Below are 18234 nucleotides of genomic sequence, written 5' to 3'. Positions count from 1 at the left end.
GCTAATTAAGAATGGCTAACTGAATTAGCTTGAATTCGAAAATAGTCGCTAGAAAATACGCCATTAGATATTAGAGCAATATGCATGTGTACTGGTCGTATTTAAAGGTGCATAAATAGCAGTTTTAATTTCACAATTCAAAATTTCTGTTGTCTTTTGTTGCCGTTTCCACGAGCGATCCCTCGAGACGGAAATATAATAAACGCTTCGCTTGGTTGGAATTGGCTACATGAATATTTCATAAGGTGGGTAGAGTGTCGTCTGCCGAACCGGAAGAACGACATATCTGGCGGACGATCGGAGAGGAGCAGACATGGCAACCGTGGCTGTAAGTCGCTTTTACTTTTCTACGCTTTCTTTTTAATCCTACCTTTATAATAATGTTCAATTTCATCAGAAATCATATGCATATAGAAACATTAATGCTGATCGCGTTTCTATTGTATTTATTTAACAGAACTACGGTGACATTTTCGTTCCATTTATTTGATACAGAAATATCAATTCAGATGTTTAATTTAAATAATCGCACAGTAGCATTCTGCTCATTATCGTTTCTTCTACATTTTGTTATTTGAATAGGATGTCGAGGTTTATAGATCTAAAAAATAAAATTCAGAGAATCGATGTAGAATCTTTGATTATTAAACTGAAACATCACGCGGCAATACATGAGTGCTATTTCATATTAAGGCAAATGATAAGGTGATAACGTGGATATCTGTCAAAATATTAAAGTGTTTTTTTTTAACAAACATACTGATCCGGTTGCTATCAAGTTATTTCTCGGCGTTTTAACGCGTACTTGTCACTCTAATTTTGCATAGATACCAAATAGATTTTTTATAAAATGCTGTGCCAAACGGCATAACGTTGGCACATTTTGGAATAAAACGTTCCGCGAAAAATGACGTCCATAACGAAATTTTAAATGGACCCGAGATAACAATTTTTTTAGACCTATGGAAACTTCTGTCGTTATAGCGGAAGTTATTATTCTAACGAAATTGTTTTGATTATTTAAAGTCAGTGTACTTAAAAGGTATAGTTTTCAGTTGAGAAGAATATTCCGTCTTTTCATTAATATACGGGGGCTAATAGTTTTACCACTAAATAAAATTATACACACCTATATAAAAAAGCGCATTGGAAGCTCGAAAATATGAAGGTGTTGTCAATTTTGTGCATAACGTCTGAATGTTTATTTCCTTTTTTAACCCATTTATGTCTAGCGTCTAGAAAAAAGGCATTGGCAAACAGCGTAGAACCAGATGAGACGCCGCATCATGCGGCGTCTCATCAGGGTCTGCGCTGTTGCTTAAATATTTTTGCTTTAATATTTTAAATATAGAAATAAATATACTAGACATCCCTTGTTTTGGAAATACATTGATCCAATTTAGAAGGATGGGAGAGTCCACTAGGCAAAAATGGGTTAACCAATTAAAACAGCAAACGTCAATAACGACAGGCCCACCAGAGACAAACATTTCCATATCAAAACGCTGATAGCGTAGAAAGGCTTAATGTATGTGCGTAAAGTGTCATCCCAGATTAGCCTGTGCAATTCGCACAGGCTAATCAGGGACGACACTTTCCGCTTTTATGACATTTTTCTAAGCAAAAATCCAATTTTGGCGGAAAGTGCCCTCCCTGATTAGCCTGTGCGGACTGCACAGGCTAATCTGGGACGACACTTTACGTATATGCATTAAGCCCAGTTTTATCAGAACGCGACACAATGGGTGGTTAAAACGAACGTCAATATCAAACGCGGTTCATAAATGTATTTGTATTAAATCCACCGTAATGTAAACGCTCTTTTTTTAGATATTCGTACAATAAGGGTAGAATTGAAAGTATCAATCGAATTGCAGCGAACATTCGCAAATGGTTTAAAATAACTTCACGAAGTTTCTTTTCCGCCCATGTTTTGATAAATTATAAATATAGAGACTGCATTATTTTTAGTCAAAATGACATCTTTGGTTTTGCTTGTTTTGTTTATTACCTCTCCATCATCGATCTGCAATTATATATTTTATGTAATTATCATTATATGAAAGTTTGACAAATAATATATTTATATAGAATCTTTGAATGTTTGGTTTTCAATCGTTAAAATGCATGCACAAACTCATTATAATTGTGTAAGCAAACGCAACTTGAACCTTAAGGCCACAATTCACATTTTCAGCCCTTACATGGTATTCTAGAAAAATTTTGGTAAATGCGTTATGTGGTTATTGAAACTAACTAAGAAGTTCGTGTTTTATAATGACATATCATTTCGATATTAACATGAAAAATCTGAGCTGTGCTCTGTGAAAATGGGTTTCAATTCATGCGCGTTAATTGTCGTCCCATATTAGCGTATGTAGTCCGCACAGGCTAACCAGGGACGACATTTTCCGCTTTTATTGTATTGTTCGTTTAAAGATAGTCTCTTCGTAGCAAACATCCGCTTAATGCTAAAAGTGTCGTCCCTGATTAGCCTGTGCGGACTGCATAGGCTAATATGAGACGACATTTTACGCACATACAACAACAACAACAACAACAACAGCATACATTAAACCCCCCTTTTCACGGAGCACAGCCCATATATTTAACATTCTGATTGTGGCATTGTTCTGTTTGTGGTTTTCATGTCGCTATAGTTCCATTATAACAAATCGGCATATCAGTGTTCATCACAGGAATTATTACCGTAAGTACATGTATCTGTAACACAACCGCAGATTTTGATAAACGAGGGTAAGCATAAACATCCATTTTAAAAGTTGTCCATAATAAAACACACAATCAAATGGGATAGATATCTTTTTTTAATGTAACCTTTTTAACCTGGTACAGTTTTCTTCATATGTTCCTGACAAAATATCAGTCGGCAAAATAAGGCATATACCAAACGCTCGAGGTGACCGAAATTCAGTTCTGGCCTGGGAATTGTTAGATCGTTGGCCCGACGCGCAGGTAAAATTCAGGATGAGGCCACAACAAATTGATCACATGTTCTTCGGATTCGCATAAACACATAAACAGTGTAAAGTGAAATAAAGTGTAAGCATTTTTATTACTGCGTCCGTAGTGTTCAATTTGTTCCAAACCGATTTAAATAAAAAACAACTATTTTTTATTAATTTATTTAAGCCTACTTTTAACGACATAGACTTTTACTTTTCTAAAAACGTTTGATTATACAAACTGGCAGTACTTAGTTGTTTGTTCGAGTCTTAAACTTATCGAAAATTTAATTTATCATCTAATTGTTTGAACTCCCTCATTAGGATACATATATTTTAGTACATTTTTTTCTCTCAGCGGTCACTGCTGCTTTGTATTAAACGTCTCCCGAAAGGTTTCAATTAATAACAATTGGCTATTTGCTAGTGGTACAGAGCAAATAAGCGCATCAAGCGCACAATTATAAATCACTCATTGATTATTATTGATCCTTAATAAACTTGTGTTATTTTAATTAAAACGGCCGAAGAAACTGGCTGCGTCCGTACGGCTAAGATTGTTGCCTAAAATTGTTGAGCATAGGCATATAATTATAACATCTGACATAATGTTAGAATTACAAAACGATATATCCTCCCCTTCGTTCGTCATTCAAGAGTGATAGTAACACTACATATCGGCAAAACATGGTTTGTTTTAACAACTAGTAGCACTATTCGAGGACAAACACTGTATCAGATTATTATTGTATTAAAGGGGCCTTTTCACTTTTTGGTGAATTGACAAATTAAAAAAATGTTTCAGATTCGCAAATTTTCGTTATAGTTATGGTATTTGTGAGGAAACAGTAATACTGATCATTTATCATGCCCTAAAATATCCATTATATGCACGTTTCGACGATTTGAAAACCTGAAAATTATAAAGCGTTGCAACGCGAAACGATTTAATAATTTGGAGAGTTCTGTTGTTGTCGTTATATTTCGTGATACCACGAGGATTTCTTATATTAAGTATAAAATAAATCACTAATTGTGTGAGCACAGATGGCCGAGTTTTTATACTGGTGCCTTTTTGATCCAATGTTTATATTTATCAATATAAAGCATTTAAAAGACACACTTCAATACATGCCAAAAACTGTGAAAAGGTCCCTTTAAAAGGACATTATTGACAATGTATTAAGAATTGCATTTGTTTCGAAAAAAATGTTCGATTATACGGATAAATACGCATTTGTTATTCTGCTCGCTTTTGATTATATCGGAATAGGAATCTATTTATTTTTTTCGCTCGAGTTCTTCAAAATTTCCGTCGAAAAACTGATCAACCGATTTGAGTCGTGTTCTGAAAAAACTGGGCATAATGCTTGTGCGTAAAGTGTCGTCCCAGATTAGCCTGTGCGGTCCGCACAGGCTAATCAGGGACGACACTTTTCGATTTTATGACATTTTTCGTTTAAATGAAGTCTCTTCTTTGCAAAAATCAAATTTAAGAGGAAAGTGTCGTCCCTGATTAGCCTGTGCGGACTGCACAGGCTAATCTGGGACGACACATTACGCACATGCATTATGCCCAGTTTTCTCAGAACAAGACGCAAATGTTGTGGCATTATCGACGTTCGGAGACAGGTATAGCAAACTGTTAATAAAATATTCGCAACTCAATGATAAAGGGAATAACTGATAAAGTTTACATACAGAATATATCAGATATCAGGAAAGCAATTGTGTAGTGTTGCATTTGATGGGTTTTTAACATCTAAATTATTCATTTTGGCTTTTAACATATTTTGCTCAGAAGAATCAGATGTACCTCAAACTACGAATATGGCATGAATTTATTAAATGTTTATTTTATCATTATTAACATGAAGGAACTGATATTAAATATTGCCACTTCATGATTATTGCTAAAAAACACTAATGTTCACTGTTCATACCACTTTAAAATTCAATTGCTCATCGTAGTCGCCTTCGTGTTTCAAACCGATAAATGTATTTTCCAATTATACCGCGATGCAAGCCGTTACACGGCATATTAAATAGAAACAATACGTATACTTTTTAGAGCTAATCTTATTAAAGGCAGCTTTATTGCTCATGTATTCTCAGATTATATTTTCTAAATTATCTTTTAAGAATTTGTTTTCTTATTGATTTTCGTAAAGAGAAAGGAAATAAAAAAATACCTTAAACAACATCACACTGAACTGGTTCAAAATCTATATAGCGTGTCCTTATTTTGTTAACCGTGAGTGACAGAAGAATTTACACATTTGAAAAAGTCATGGAATTTTGTTGAGTCAAACACTGAGCCAAATGATAGGACATTGAGTTCATAATTGGCAGTACAGAAGCGTTGAATAAATTAGGCACACATTTTCAAAAAAAAACTTTGTAATAAAATAAATGGCTTGGTATTGAAACCAGTACTTATATTACATCATGTTAGCTAATCTTTTATAATGTCTAAACACACAGTCATGTGGACTCTTAGATTCGCCCAGAATAAGTTGTTTCTTTAACGTCTTTATCTATTTTTACTTTGACGTTTAAAATTTGAAGAGCCAGACATGATATACATGTAATTTATCATTAAACCATTTATGCTTAGCGTCTAGAAAAAAAGGCCTTGGCAAACAGCGTAGACCCAGATGAGAAGCCGCATCATAAATATAGAAATAAATATAGTAGAAATCCTTTATTTTGGAAATAAATTGATCCAATTCAGAAGGATGGGAGAGTCCACTAGGCATAACTGGGTTAAAAGAGCATAAAGCTCATCATGTGAGCGAAAGGAAAGATCTGCTAAAGACAAATACGGTGCAGTGCTTAAATCTGCCACATTTGAGTAATTGAAAGATATCTAAAAAAGCAAATAAAACCTGAAAACCAAATAAATAAAATAAGTCAGGATTAAATGTGCATTTGTTGACATTAAATAGCAATAATCTAAATTATTCAGTATTTGAAAATAATAATGCGATATGCTAGAGTAAAAAAAAAAACAAGAGCATAAATCCACCGCCCCTATTAAAATTGATTTGTATAATTAATGTTTAAATGTTAAAACTTTTCACATTTAGTTCAAAACAACAACAAGACTGTTTATCAATAGTTCACTTTCAATTGTATTTAAGGGCGCGGTTGTGAAATCGTTGATCCAGAGCCTTGTTTAGCTCATTATGGTTACTATTGTTTTTCATTCCAACTAAAATAGGCATTAGTTTGTTGTAAATATAGTGACGCAATGTCTTCAAATGTTCATTCAAATTTCTGATATTGATATTTCATTTTAAGAGCTTTGAAACTGATGCTATTTGTGTCAGAATGAAACGCTTTTTGAACACATGGATATTACTGAAGTTAAAAAAAATAAATTCAACGTGTATTCAAGAGTTTGCTGATTGAAATTAAAACATAAAAAGCATTCTGTAACAGTAAAGGTCAAGTACTATCATAAAGACTTCAGGTCACATTGGCGGGCTTCATATTTGCGCATGCGAATCATGATACACATATTTATCCATGTTCATATAATTACGAATTTGGGGTCACCTACAACAAGTGATTAAATATATAATTAATCGAAAGATCATTACCAAAACATTTTTGTCAGTGCTTTAAATTAACTGTTTGGTATCGATCAAGACTAACAATTTGTTTTGTTAATTTTGGATGAACAAGAAACCAATTAACGGCAAAGTATTTTTTTATTTAATATTTTCGCACCTGGTCATACGAACAGTGACTTTACAGTGATCGCCCTTCCACAAATCTTTACTAAATAAACCAGTGGAGCGACATCGCGAGGGTCCGTTCAAACTCCTTGCTTATAAACCAGTGGAGCGACATAGCGAGGTTCCAACCCCTTGCTAATAAACCAGATTAGCGACAAAGCGAGATTCCAACTCCTTACTTAATAAACCAGTGGAGCGACAAAGCGAGGTTCCAACTCCCTAATAAAAAAACAGTGGAACGGCATAGCGAGGGTCCTTTTAAACTCCTTGCTAATAAACCAGTGAAGCGACAAAGCGAGGGTCATTTCCAACTCCTTTCTAATAAACCAGTGGAGCGACATATCGAGTGTATTTCCAACTCCTTGCTAATAAACCAGTGGAGTGACATAGCGAGAGTCCTTTCAAACTCCTTACTAATAAACCAGTGGAGCGACATAGCAAGGGTCCTTTCAAACTCCTTGCTAATAAACCAGTGGAGCGACATAGCTAGCGAGAGTCCTTTCCAACTCCTTGCTAATAAACCAGTGGAGCGACATAGCGAGGGTATTTCCAACTCCTTGCTAATAAACCATTGGAGCGACATAGCGGGGGTCCTTTCCAACTCCTTACTTATGAACAAGTGGAGCGACATAGCGAGCACCCATTCCCAACTCTTTACTCATAAACAAGTGGAGCGACAAAGCGATGGTCCTTTCCAACTCCTTGCTAATAAATCAGTGGAGCGACAAAGCGAGGTTCCAACTCCCTAATAAAAAAACAGTGGAACGGCATAGCGAGGGTCCTTTTAAACTCCTTGCTAATAAACCAGTGAAGCGACAAAGCGAGGGTCATTTCCAACTCCTTTCTAATAAACCAGTGGAGCGACATATCGAGTGTATTTCCAACTCCTTGCTAATAAACCAGTGGAGCGACATAGCTAGCGAGAGTCCTTTCCAACTCCTTGCTAATAAACCAGTGGAGCGACATAGCGAGGGTATTTCCAACTCCTTGCTAATAAACCATTGGAGCGACATAGCGGGGGTCCTTTCCAACTCCTTACTTATGAACAAGTGGAGCGACATAGCGAGCACCCATTCCCAACTCTTTACTCATAAACAAGTGGAGCGACAAAGCGAGGGTCCTTTCCAACTCCTTGCTAATAAATCAGTGGAGCGACATATCAAGGGTCCTTTCCAACTCATTGCTAACAAGCAATTTCGTTGAAATGATATCCCCCGCCAATATTCTTCTGGACACAAAAGTTTTATATTTGACACTTAAAAAAGCATTTTTTCAAGATACAAAGGGCCATAACTCCGTTATTATCAGATGGTGTACAATGCCATTTGGCGTGCATCATCCTCTGATCCATATATATACTCATACCAAGTTTCAATGAAATCCGCCAGAGCACTTTTAAGATATGAACCCGGACACAAAAGTGCCGGACGGACGGACGGACGGACGGACAACGCCAAAACAATATCCCTCCGCCTTTGGCGGGGATAATAAACCAGTGGAGCGATATAGCGAAGGTTCTTTCCAACTCCTTGCTAATAAACCATTGGAGCGACATAGCGGGGGTCCTTTCCAACTCCTTACTTATAAACAAGTGGAGCGATATCGCGAGCGCCCATTCCCAACTCTTTACTTATACACAAGTGGAGCGACGAAGCGAGGGTCCTTTCCAACTCCTTGCTAATAAACCAGTGGGGCGACATTGCGAGCGTCCTTTCCCAACTCTTTGCTTGTAAACCAGTGGAGTGTCATAGCGGGCGTCCTTCTTTACTATTATGAATATGAACCATTACAGCAGCACAGCGAGCGTTCTTTCTAAACTCTTTGCTAACAACACCATTTTAGCGATCAAGGAATCTGGAGCCTTTTGTTTATATCTGAGTAACACAGGACGTTATGGAGCATAAAAGCGCTAAGTTTACAAATCGCTTTTCTCTGAAACCATAGTTGTTTGGTTTACTGACATCGGCGTATATAAAGTTATGTTCGTGTAATTATGAAAAATAAATAAATATGTTCCTAATATGTGTTTGGAAAATACCGAAAACTGTTGACTTGCTCTAGTCAGATATCAGTCCAAAAAATTGCAACCGATGTTGATGATCTTGTATTGTTTTGTATAGGACAAGTAGAATAATAATAACTTGTAAAAGCAATAGAAAACAATAACATAATTAATAAGCTAAGATGAGGGTAAAACGTGCACATTGTGAGTTACACTCAAGGCAGCATTATGTATACAATAAATATAATGACAAGAAACATGCGGGTTTTGAAATACAGTTAAACACGTAACCTTTTTGTATACGTGTTTTATACTAACGAAGGCCGTTTGATTTCAATGTCTAATATTATACAAGTAAAGAGGCGATCAATAGTCCTTACACAATAGTACGTTCATTATATAACCCATATAGGGTTGTATTTTTATTTTCGATTTAAGGCGCTGATGCTATGTGCGGCGGCGGCGTTGGTACAAGGTAAGTGTCTTTTTGTTCCGGCTTTTGTACGTTGAACGACATCACTATCTCCTATCAGGGCAGAGCAACGGGCTTGGACTTGAAAGTTGAAAGAACGTTTGTTCGAAAGAAGGTTCAGACGGAACGGAGGACCTGTGCAATGTTAATTGCGACCGTCGCTTTGTTGGGCCAACAAAAACAGCGCACACAAAAAAACAGCGGTTTTACACGTAGTGACAAATCGTTATAAAATACTAATTGGATACTTGCTAAATATCGTTATGCTTATAATTACTGTATGCGTTAAATTAACGTTTCGGGTGTTAAATGTTCTGTTCTTACAACATCAATATGCGACATTGGATCATAATCTTCACATTAGTCATGAAAAATATATACTATATTTTATGAAATAAGATACAACCATCCAATGCCATTTAATCCTCCTTGTTAGAGTATTCGATATTTATGCATTTTGTTGTCGTTCTTTTTTTATATATAAAACCCAGTAGGGAATGCGGTTGAAACAGTGTACATGGTGCCGTTAATGGGTAGACGGGACAATGATAGCGTCACCTCTAGCGACAAGGTCAAGTACACGTTTGTCCTCACGAATACCGGAGAAACGTCTATCAAGGTTCAAATTGTTGGTAAGTTTAAAACTAGACAACAGTGAATGCTTACGTGCTTTCGGCTTATCCGTAGTTGTGAATAGTCTTCGTTTAAAATTAGATCATGGTTTTATGCCCCAAATGTAGTATATCTTCTGCCTGTCTTTCTTTTCGTATTGTCATTTGCTTGTGCGGAGCACAGCCATTAAATTATTGAAGGGATTCAAATTCTTATTTATATCATGATATAGGGAATTGGGTGCCAATACCATGAATACTTAGGCTGGACACGTCTTCGGTGATGAAAGAAATATTGAATTTTGGTTCATAGTATTGTGCAGAGTCAAATATTGCATCATATAAAATACTTAATAAATTAATAATATAATAATCAAGAATATAACGCCGATTCAATGTACTTTACGAGATTATTTTATTAACGATGTGTAAAGCAATTTAGAATGCCAGGACTTCATATTTTACACGCACTGCTTGTCAAAACACGGGGAAACGAACTGTTTTAGGCCTCAATAACATCACATGGATCAACGAGACCATAACACCACCGATTGATGTCCAGAAAGGTGAAAGCAAGGTCCACACATTTGAAGACGACAGCAGGTCCCTTCGTGGCTCCGTCTATTCAAACCAGACAGTGATGGTGCGTTCAGATGGTAAATTTCAGCTGCAAGTGTTTGTCGATGACCACGGCTACAAGGAGGGTTTTCTCGGCATTCCCCAGTCGTACCTCATCGACGGTCCGGTCGAACCGTTCAACGCGTCAGAGTACGTCACATCAACGTTCTGCGCTAACGGCGGCTACTGCCAGTTTGCCGTGTCTGCGTTCGTCAACGACACGATAGTCTCGATCAAATTCCCACACAACGTGCCCTTCCACATAACCCTATGTAAACAAAAAACATTCATCAACTCGGTGGACGACCCTGCCATCACTATGGGCGCATTCGACACGATTCAATTCGAAAGTACCTACGATCTTAGCGGGGTTCATATTTACAGCTTTCAGCCGATCGCGGTGTTTGTTGGTTCCCGCAATTTGACCAGCAATTTTGCACACACGATCGAGCAGTTGGTTCCTAGCTCATACTGGGGTAAGGAGTATGTGGTGCGGTCCAATGCAGTCAGCGGATACGGTGACATAGTCAAACTGACCAGCAGCTGGAACAAAACGCAGGTCTCGATGACGGGCTTCGCGCCGTTTGTAATCAGCAACAGGGCGGAAGTAGTGGCGAGGAGGCTCGACAGCGGTACTTTGACTCACATCAAGGCTTCACATGAAATTCAGGTAATGTGATTTTTATGCAATGAACAATGTGCTCACGATGGAAGAGCGCAACGCATTTTTTGTTTGATGCACTACCATATATTCAGTGCGGAACAATATATGTTGCAGATACACTTAAAGTAACGAATGATAACGTTTTTTAAAAATTCAATTCACACCATTTATCACCACTTAGTTCATATTGAATGCAATACCATCTATCCATACCGTCTCTGTCCATATAAAGATTGCATGATACATATAGGCTGACTGAGTAAAAAATGACTGCAAAACACAATGAGCGTGCCAACAAGTCCTAATTAAATACAATATACCAACTACAGTTTTAAACTCCATACTTAATGCATGAGGATTCAGACATTAGCAGTGTGTGTTTGCATATGATAATGTGTTTCTGCTATTATATCACAGGTCATGAAGGTAACCGGTGCGGCGTATGCTAGAGGCAACGCCACAAACGTGAGTCTGACGTACGTGCCTCCCCTTGAAGCGTTTGCAAACGTAACAAAGGGAAAATGCTACGACGGGACAAATGCCAAATTACATATTATTACACGTAAGAGATACCTTACATATTATTACAACTGATGTAGCTATTGTAAAAGTTTTCACATATCAACTATAAGATGACGCATATAACGCTGTTTTTCTAGTTATCAAAAGACTACTTTACTTAACAGAGCAGAACTAGATACTAGGCAAGAGTAAGCTTGACACTAATACACATAAGCGTGTACCATCAATTGCTTTTCTATGCAGATTTCTTCGGCCCACACGTTATTAATAGTTCTTTCTATCTTTTTATCTATCAGAACGAAGCCTTAACATTACCGGTTTGTCTGCGGCGATACCTACCAAATTGGTACCTTTCACTTCGGTGTATGAGCATGTGTATGAGGTAGGACAAGGTGGCATTTACAATGTGCCGGAGATGTCACCTAACGTTATGACAGGAATCCTGCAGTGTGACACCGCCCATCTGCCTCTTGTCATGCGCAATAAGCAAGTAAGGCTCACGTATGTAACTGCTGTATTCTGAAGCGTTTGCCTAACGTCCGCCATTTATAATTGCTCTTCCCGAATATCAAGGGGCAGTTTTCCCCCATGTCGGAGACATTAGCCACAGTTAAACCTGCCCTTCATTTCAAGTCCAAAATTTTATAGTTGTGTTCTGTGTCATTTACAATATCAAAATGTGCACTCTTATTGAATTCAAGATGGACAGAATCTTATTCCCATGACATAGAAATAAATGCACCTTTCTCTCCTTGAAACGCTACTTTTTTCCGTTGACCTCAACACAATATTCCTTCTTTGACATTTACGAAAAGGAATATTTTCTGACATTTAACATGAAACCCGATAGACTCCATGACATTTATAACGACGCACACTGTTCTTTTCTTGACAATGTCATTCATTCTCTACAATTTACGTTACATCTACATTTTATTGCCTTAAAGGGGCCCTTTTCACGTTTTGGTAAATTGACCAAATTTTAAAATAAGTTTCAGAATCGCAAATTTTCGTTGTAGTTTTGATATTTGTGAAAAAAGTCATGCATCTTTTGACGATTACAAAAAAAACTTAACATTATAAAGCGTTGCAACGCGAAACGATTGAATAACTTGGGAGGTTTTGTTGTTGTCGTTATATGGTGTAATACTACGAGCATTGCTAATATAAAGTATAGGTCACGGGGTCACTTAGTGTGTTTTAAACCGAAAGTTTGTCCGGACCAAAACTTTGTCATTTATCGTTAGCTTTTTAAATGACTTGGTACATTTGTTCACCATCATGGGACGGTGTGTTGTGTGAAAAAAGTACGTCGATATCTCCAAGGACAAGGTCACACTTGGAGTTCAAAGGTCAAATGCTTGTCCGGGCCATGACTTTATCATTTATTGTGAGATTTTAAAATCATTTGGCATATTTGTTCAACATCATTGGACGGTGTGTCGCGCGAAAGAATTATATCGGTATCTCCAAGGTCAAGGTCACACTTTGAGTTCAAATATAAAAAATTGCCTTGTCCGGGCAATAACTTGTTCATGGTGACATTTTAGATTCATTTGGCACATGTGTTCACCATCATTGGACGGTGTGTCGCGCGAAAGAATTATGTCGATATCTCCAAGGTCGAGGTCACACTTCAAGTTCAAATGTCAAAAATGGCAATACATGAGCTTGTCCGGGCTATAACTATGTCGTTCATTGTGAGATTTTAAAATCATTTGGCACATTTGTTCACCATCATTGGACGGTGTGTCGAGCAAAAGAATTACGTCGATATCTCCAGGGTCAAGGTCACACTTTGAGTTCAAAGGTAAAATAATGGCCATAAATGAGCTTGTCCTGGCCATAACTATGTCATTCATGGTGAAATTTTAAAATCATTTGGCACATTTGTTCACCATCATTGGACGGTGTGTCGTGCAAAAGAATTACGTCGATATCTCCAAGGTTAAGGTCAAAAATGGCCATAAATGAGCTTGTCCGGGCCATAACTATGTTGTTCATTGTGTGATTTTAAAATCATTTGGCACATTTGTTCACAATAATTGGACGGTGTGTCGCGCGAAAGAATTACGTCGATACCTGCAACGTCAAGGTCACACTGTGAGTGCAAAGGTAAAAAATGACCATAAATGATCTTGTCCGGGCCATAACTATGTCATTCATTTTGAGATTTTAAAATTACTCGGTACATTTGTTAATAATCATTGGACGATGTGTCATGCAAAAGAATTACGTCGATATCTCCAGGGTCAATGTCACACTTGGAGTTCAAAAGTAAAAAATCGCCATAAATGAGCTTGTCCGGGCCATAACTATGTCATTCATTGTGAGATTTTAAAATGACTCTGTACATTAATTTTGTTCACAGTCATTGGACGGCATGTCATGCGAAAGAATTCAAGAGTTCAAAGGTTTAAATGGCCTTACATGATAATGGCATAATCATTCTTAAAAATCGCCATAAATTAGATTCTCTTGTTTTGTGAAGACGGCATGTAAAATAGTATGTGTCAATGCGGCACGTGCGGTATACGTCACGTCTGTGACAAACCTCTAGTTACTCCCGGGGTCAGTGGTTCGAGCCCAGTTGAGGGTTACTTTTTTTCTTTATTCGTGTTTTTTTTCTTACTGGATCTTTTTATATCCAATCTTTACATTTATCAATATAAAGCATTTAATGACAAACTTCAATACATGCCAAAATCTGTGAAAAGGTCCCGTTAAATAAATCACGCCACAAGAACACAATAATAAATAGGACGCACTTACTTCTAAAGAGTCAAGTTGAAATGTAAGATTTTGTTGTTTGAGATTATTTTTACACAGTCATAGTTAAATCATTCATTACGGACTTCTCGACCACGTGTGCGGGTCATTGCATCGTTCCGCAAAGCACAAGTGTATATAAACACCAGCAAGTAACTTATGCGCAAAACATGTATTGCATACGACAAAACGATCATTTCCTATGGAATTAAAATGATCCAATCTAAATATTACGACATATTGTGACTACCGGTATGTTGTGAAGAGTTGAACTTGTCAAGACACGACATGATAGACCAAAGTCTATGCAGGCGCTTGAAACATTTCAACGCTCTTGTTTTTTCTTGGATCCTCTGAATGTTGAACACTTTGCCATATATGCAGATCTCCGGTTGACAACACATAGTTGTCTCCGAGACTCCGAAGGCTTATGTGAGCATTGCGTAAAGCAGTTTCGGGGCACATGGACTTGGTCACTAGCATAGTCAATATGTTGCTTGCGCTTTGCGCGAGGGTGCATCCATGACGTTCGGTTTCGGGGCATCGTGTTTGTGAGCAGGAGTTCATATGCAGCTCATGTCCGGAGCAAAATAATAAAACAAATGCTGTTGTAGTGACCCACTATATGGTTTCAAAGGACCCCTTCCCAGGCAGTGTTGTAAGTGCCAACTCTTGCCAACTCTTGGCAGTCTTGCGTTCAAGTCACCTTACAAGATTAGAGGGTCCGCCTTTGATATGTCGGTCATGACGGTCTGAAATTCGTGCGATGATGGTGGTAAGATGCTTCCTTCCAGCCATCAAAGGGAATTGAATGGTCACGAGCATATGGTTCACTCCCTTAGGAAGTCTAGCCAGCTGTCCAACAATATTTGTTCTCACTGTAAAACCAACGCCTGCCTCACGCCGATCCTCGCTAGTTCTACAAAACCAACGCCTCCCTCACGCCGATTATCGCTAGTTCTACAAAAGCAACGCCTGCCTCACGCCGATCCTCGCTAGTTCTACAAAACCAACGCCTGCCTCACGCCGATCCTCGCTAGTTCTACAAAACCAACGCCTCCCTCACGCCGATCCTCGCTAGTTCTACAAACCAACGCCTGCCTCACGCCGATCCTCACTAGTTCTACAAAACCAACGCCTGCCTCACGCCGATCCTCGCTAGTTCTACAAAACCAACGCCTCCCTCACGCCGATCCTCGCTAGTTCTACATAACCAGAGACTGTTTAGCCAGAGCTTCTTTCATAAAGCTCACCTACTGCGAGTCAGGTCTCACTCAGAGCTGCTATGTCTGTCGATTGCGTTCCCTAACAGCGCTGTTTTCCTATGTGGTCTGTCCCTGTTCTCTCCCTGTGTACAATATTTTATCGTGTTGAGACATAGGTACAATATTTCCCCGTACGTTTTGCCTCGGAAATTCTGCAGTACATTTCCCTCTGTATCTTTGACGTGCTACCTTTTGTAGGTTAAGCACTCGGTTTATTATTTCTATAATCATTACCGTAGCCCCATATACATAGTATAGTTCAATTACAAGCACTCCCTCTGTGTAATTGCTTAAATATAACGGCCCCAGCAATAACCAATGACCAAAGTTGCATTTGTTGCCCTAGTTCCCTATGCTTTCCATCACAATGTTTTGTAAGAGGACAACACATGAATTAATACCACGTACATCGATATGTTCGATCTTTTAAAGTATACAACATGAATGACTATCATTGAGTATGTGTCTTTTGTAGGAATCGCTTACATCGCCTTTAATCCAGAAAGAAGTCATCGTGGAAGAATTCGGGAGGGAGTGTAGAGGTTTGTGGAATTCAGCTGCTATTTAATTAATCATCATTTTTCTTCTGTACTTGCTGCTATTATACTGATAAGAACATGTTGATACTTAAACGTGTATACATAGCTTTATATTAAGTTTATTTTATATTAATTGGTTAAACAATCTATATAATTTAATAGTTTACGTAGATGGATTAAAGTATTGTTTTATTGTCAGTATTTTTAATTTAATATGAATCGGTATTTATGTTTTAACATTTGAAAGTTCCCCTTTAATAATTGATTCTTGAGTGGCACACTACCAAATTTGCTTAAAGTTCCTCTCCGTTTAAACACATTGCCGAGAGGTAACATTTTTTTTCTGAAACGATTGCGTTGACAGTTTTAAGTCGCCACAATGTAACCTCTTGCTCCCTATCCAAAGTTGCTTTATCAGTAAATACGGTATAGATTTTAAGCAGTTTAATAGCAAAACTGTGCTATGTTGGTTCTGTTTTAAATTTGTTCAATACTTTAGTTTTATTGACAAACATGGCTACAATACCTACAATCAACAGTTAAACCGCATCTTATAAACACACATAACTAATAATTTGGCGGTCCAGGCTAGTCAAAGGGCTCCATGCTGTGACACAAAAGGCCAAGAAATGTCGAAACCGTTTGTTTCATATAGACTTAATTGAAAACATGGAAAATCGTTTTTTTACAGAAACCCTTGTTAGGATCTTAAAATAACCGCACAGACATTTGGTAAAGCTTTGAGAATTTTAGTTCTGTTGTTAAAATACCGCCAGGGACTGAGGCTACTTTTATAAATTTGAACATGATTAAAACTTCAAATGAAATAAGGGAGAATAATCACATAAACAGAAAGTTCATACCGCTATTGGCATCCCATTCTTAAGCCAATGGATCGTTATGCTGTTCATATAATCGAGTTATTCGTATGTAGGTCATGTAAATATGCATCATACCTTTGGAAGTTCCGTTGATTTTTGTTTTGCGTGTAGAGGGGTTCCAAGGCGAGTCGGTTTACAACGAGACCACGAGGAGCATATCTGCTCATACGCTCGATCTTATCGCTACACGCCTGGACGATGACATCTTGATGCTGAGGGCCAAGGTATGCGGAGAAGGCTCGCTGGTATTCCACACTAGCAGCAAGTCGGTACATCTGTTGTTCAGCAAGTTCCGGACGGTCATCTTCGAGTGCACGAACGATCAATGTTCGATTCCTGTGAGCACTCCGAGTTGGTGAGAGCATTTTGCATTTGTGGATTGTTTGAGACATATTTGTGAGTTGAAACATATATATATATATATATTTATAGGCATTTCAAGTAAATATTATAGTAATAGCGATACTTATCAGAATTCAAGTTAATTCAAGTTAATCAGGATCCAATAGAAAGGCAAATGTGTTATGAGATTCCATGATTGTATGTGGTTATTAAGGATCCAATATCCATATTTATATGTGTGATAAGATTTTCAGATTTTATTTGGGTTATAAGAATCAAAGATTCAGATCTTCGAAAGTGATCAGATTCCAATGTTCTATGCATGTAATAAGAATCCAAGTTTCAGATATGTATGTGTGATACGATTTAAAGATTGTATGTGGGTATTAAGTATCCAAAATCTAAATATATAAGTGTGGTACGATTTCAATATTATATGTGGGTTTTAAGGATCCATTATCCAATTCTATGTGTGTGATACGATTTCAAGATTATATGTGGGTATTAAGTATCCAAGATCTAAATCTATATGTGATATACGATTTTAAGATTATATGTGGGTATTAAGGATCCAAGATCCAATTCTATATGTGTGATCAGATTTTCAGATTATATGTGGGTATTAAGGATCCAAGATTAAGATCTATGATTGAGATCATATTCCGAGATTCTATTTAGTTAACAAGGACTTAAGATTCAGATGTATGTATGTGATCATATTCCAAAATTATGTGTGGTTCACAAGGACCTACGATTCAGATTTATGTCTGGGATTAGATTCCAAGATACTGTGTGGTTCACAAGGACTCAAAATTCAGATTTATGTATGTGATCATATTC

At 37.5% G+C, this 18234-nt stretch overlaps 1 protein-coding gene across 1 annotated transcript; it reads left to right on the top strand.

Annotated features, from left to right (window-relative positions):
- Positions 1–210: 210 nt before the first annotated feature.
- On the top strand, positions 211–17411 carry LOC127872492 (uncharacterized). The gene is made up of 8 exons (XM_052415821.1): positions 211–328; positions 9150–9186; positions 9675–9815; positions 10301–11082; positions 11494–11638; positions 11895–12088; positions 16108–16174; positions 17164–17411. The coding sequence occupies exons 1-8, from the start codon at positions 314–316 to the stop codon at positions 17409–17411; spliced, it is 1629 nt and encodes a 542-aa protein (XP_052271781.1). The 5' UTR covers positions 211–313.
- Positions 17412–18234: the final 823 nt, after the last annotated feature.

The sequence above is a fragment of the Dreissena polymorpha genome, chromosome 3, assembly GCF_020536995.1.
Source record: "Dreissena polymorpha isolate Duluth1 chromosome 3, UMN_Dpol_1.0, whole genome shotgun sequence".
NCBI classification, from domain to species: Eukaryota; Metazoa; Mollusca; class Bivalvia; order Myida; family Dreissenidae; genus Dreissena; species Dreissena polymorpha.
Note: the sequence above shows the minus strand (reverse complement) of the source record. Positions and strands in the feature narration are given on the sequence as shown.

Coding starts and splice junctions, on each gene's coding strand:
- LOC127872492 (XM_052415821.1), top strand. Junction 9,187..9,674: donor GGCGGCGGCGTTGGTACAAG/GTAAGTGTCTTT, acceptor TATAAAACCCAG/TAGGGAATGCGGTTGAAACA. Junction 11,639..11,894: donor CAAATTACATATTATTACAC/GTAAGAGATACC, acceptor TTTATCTATCAG/AACGAAGCCTTAACATTACC.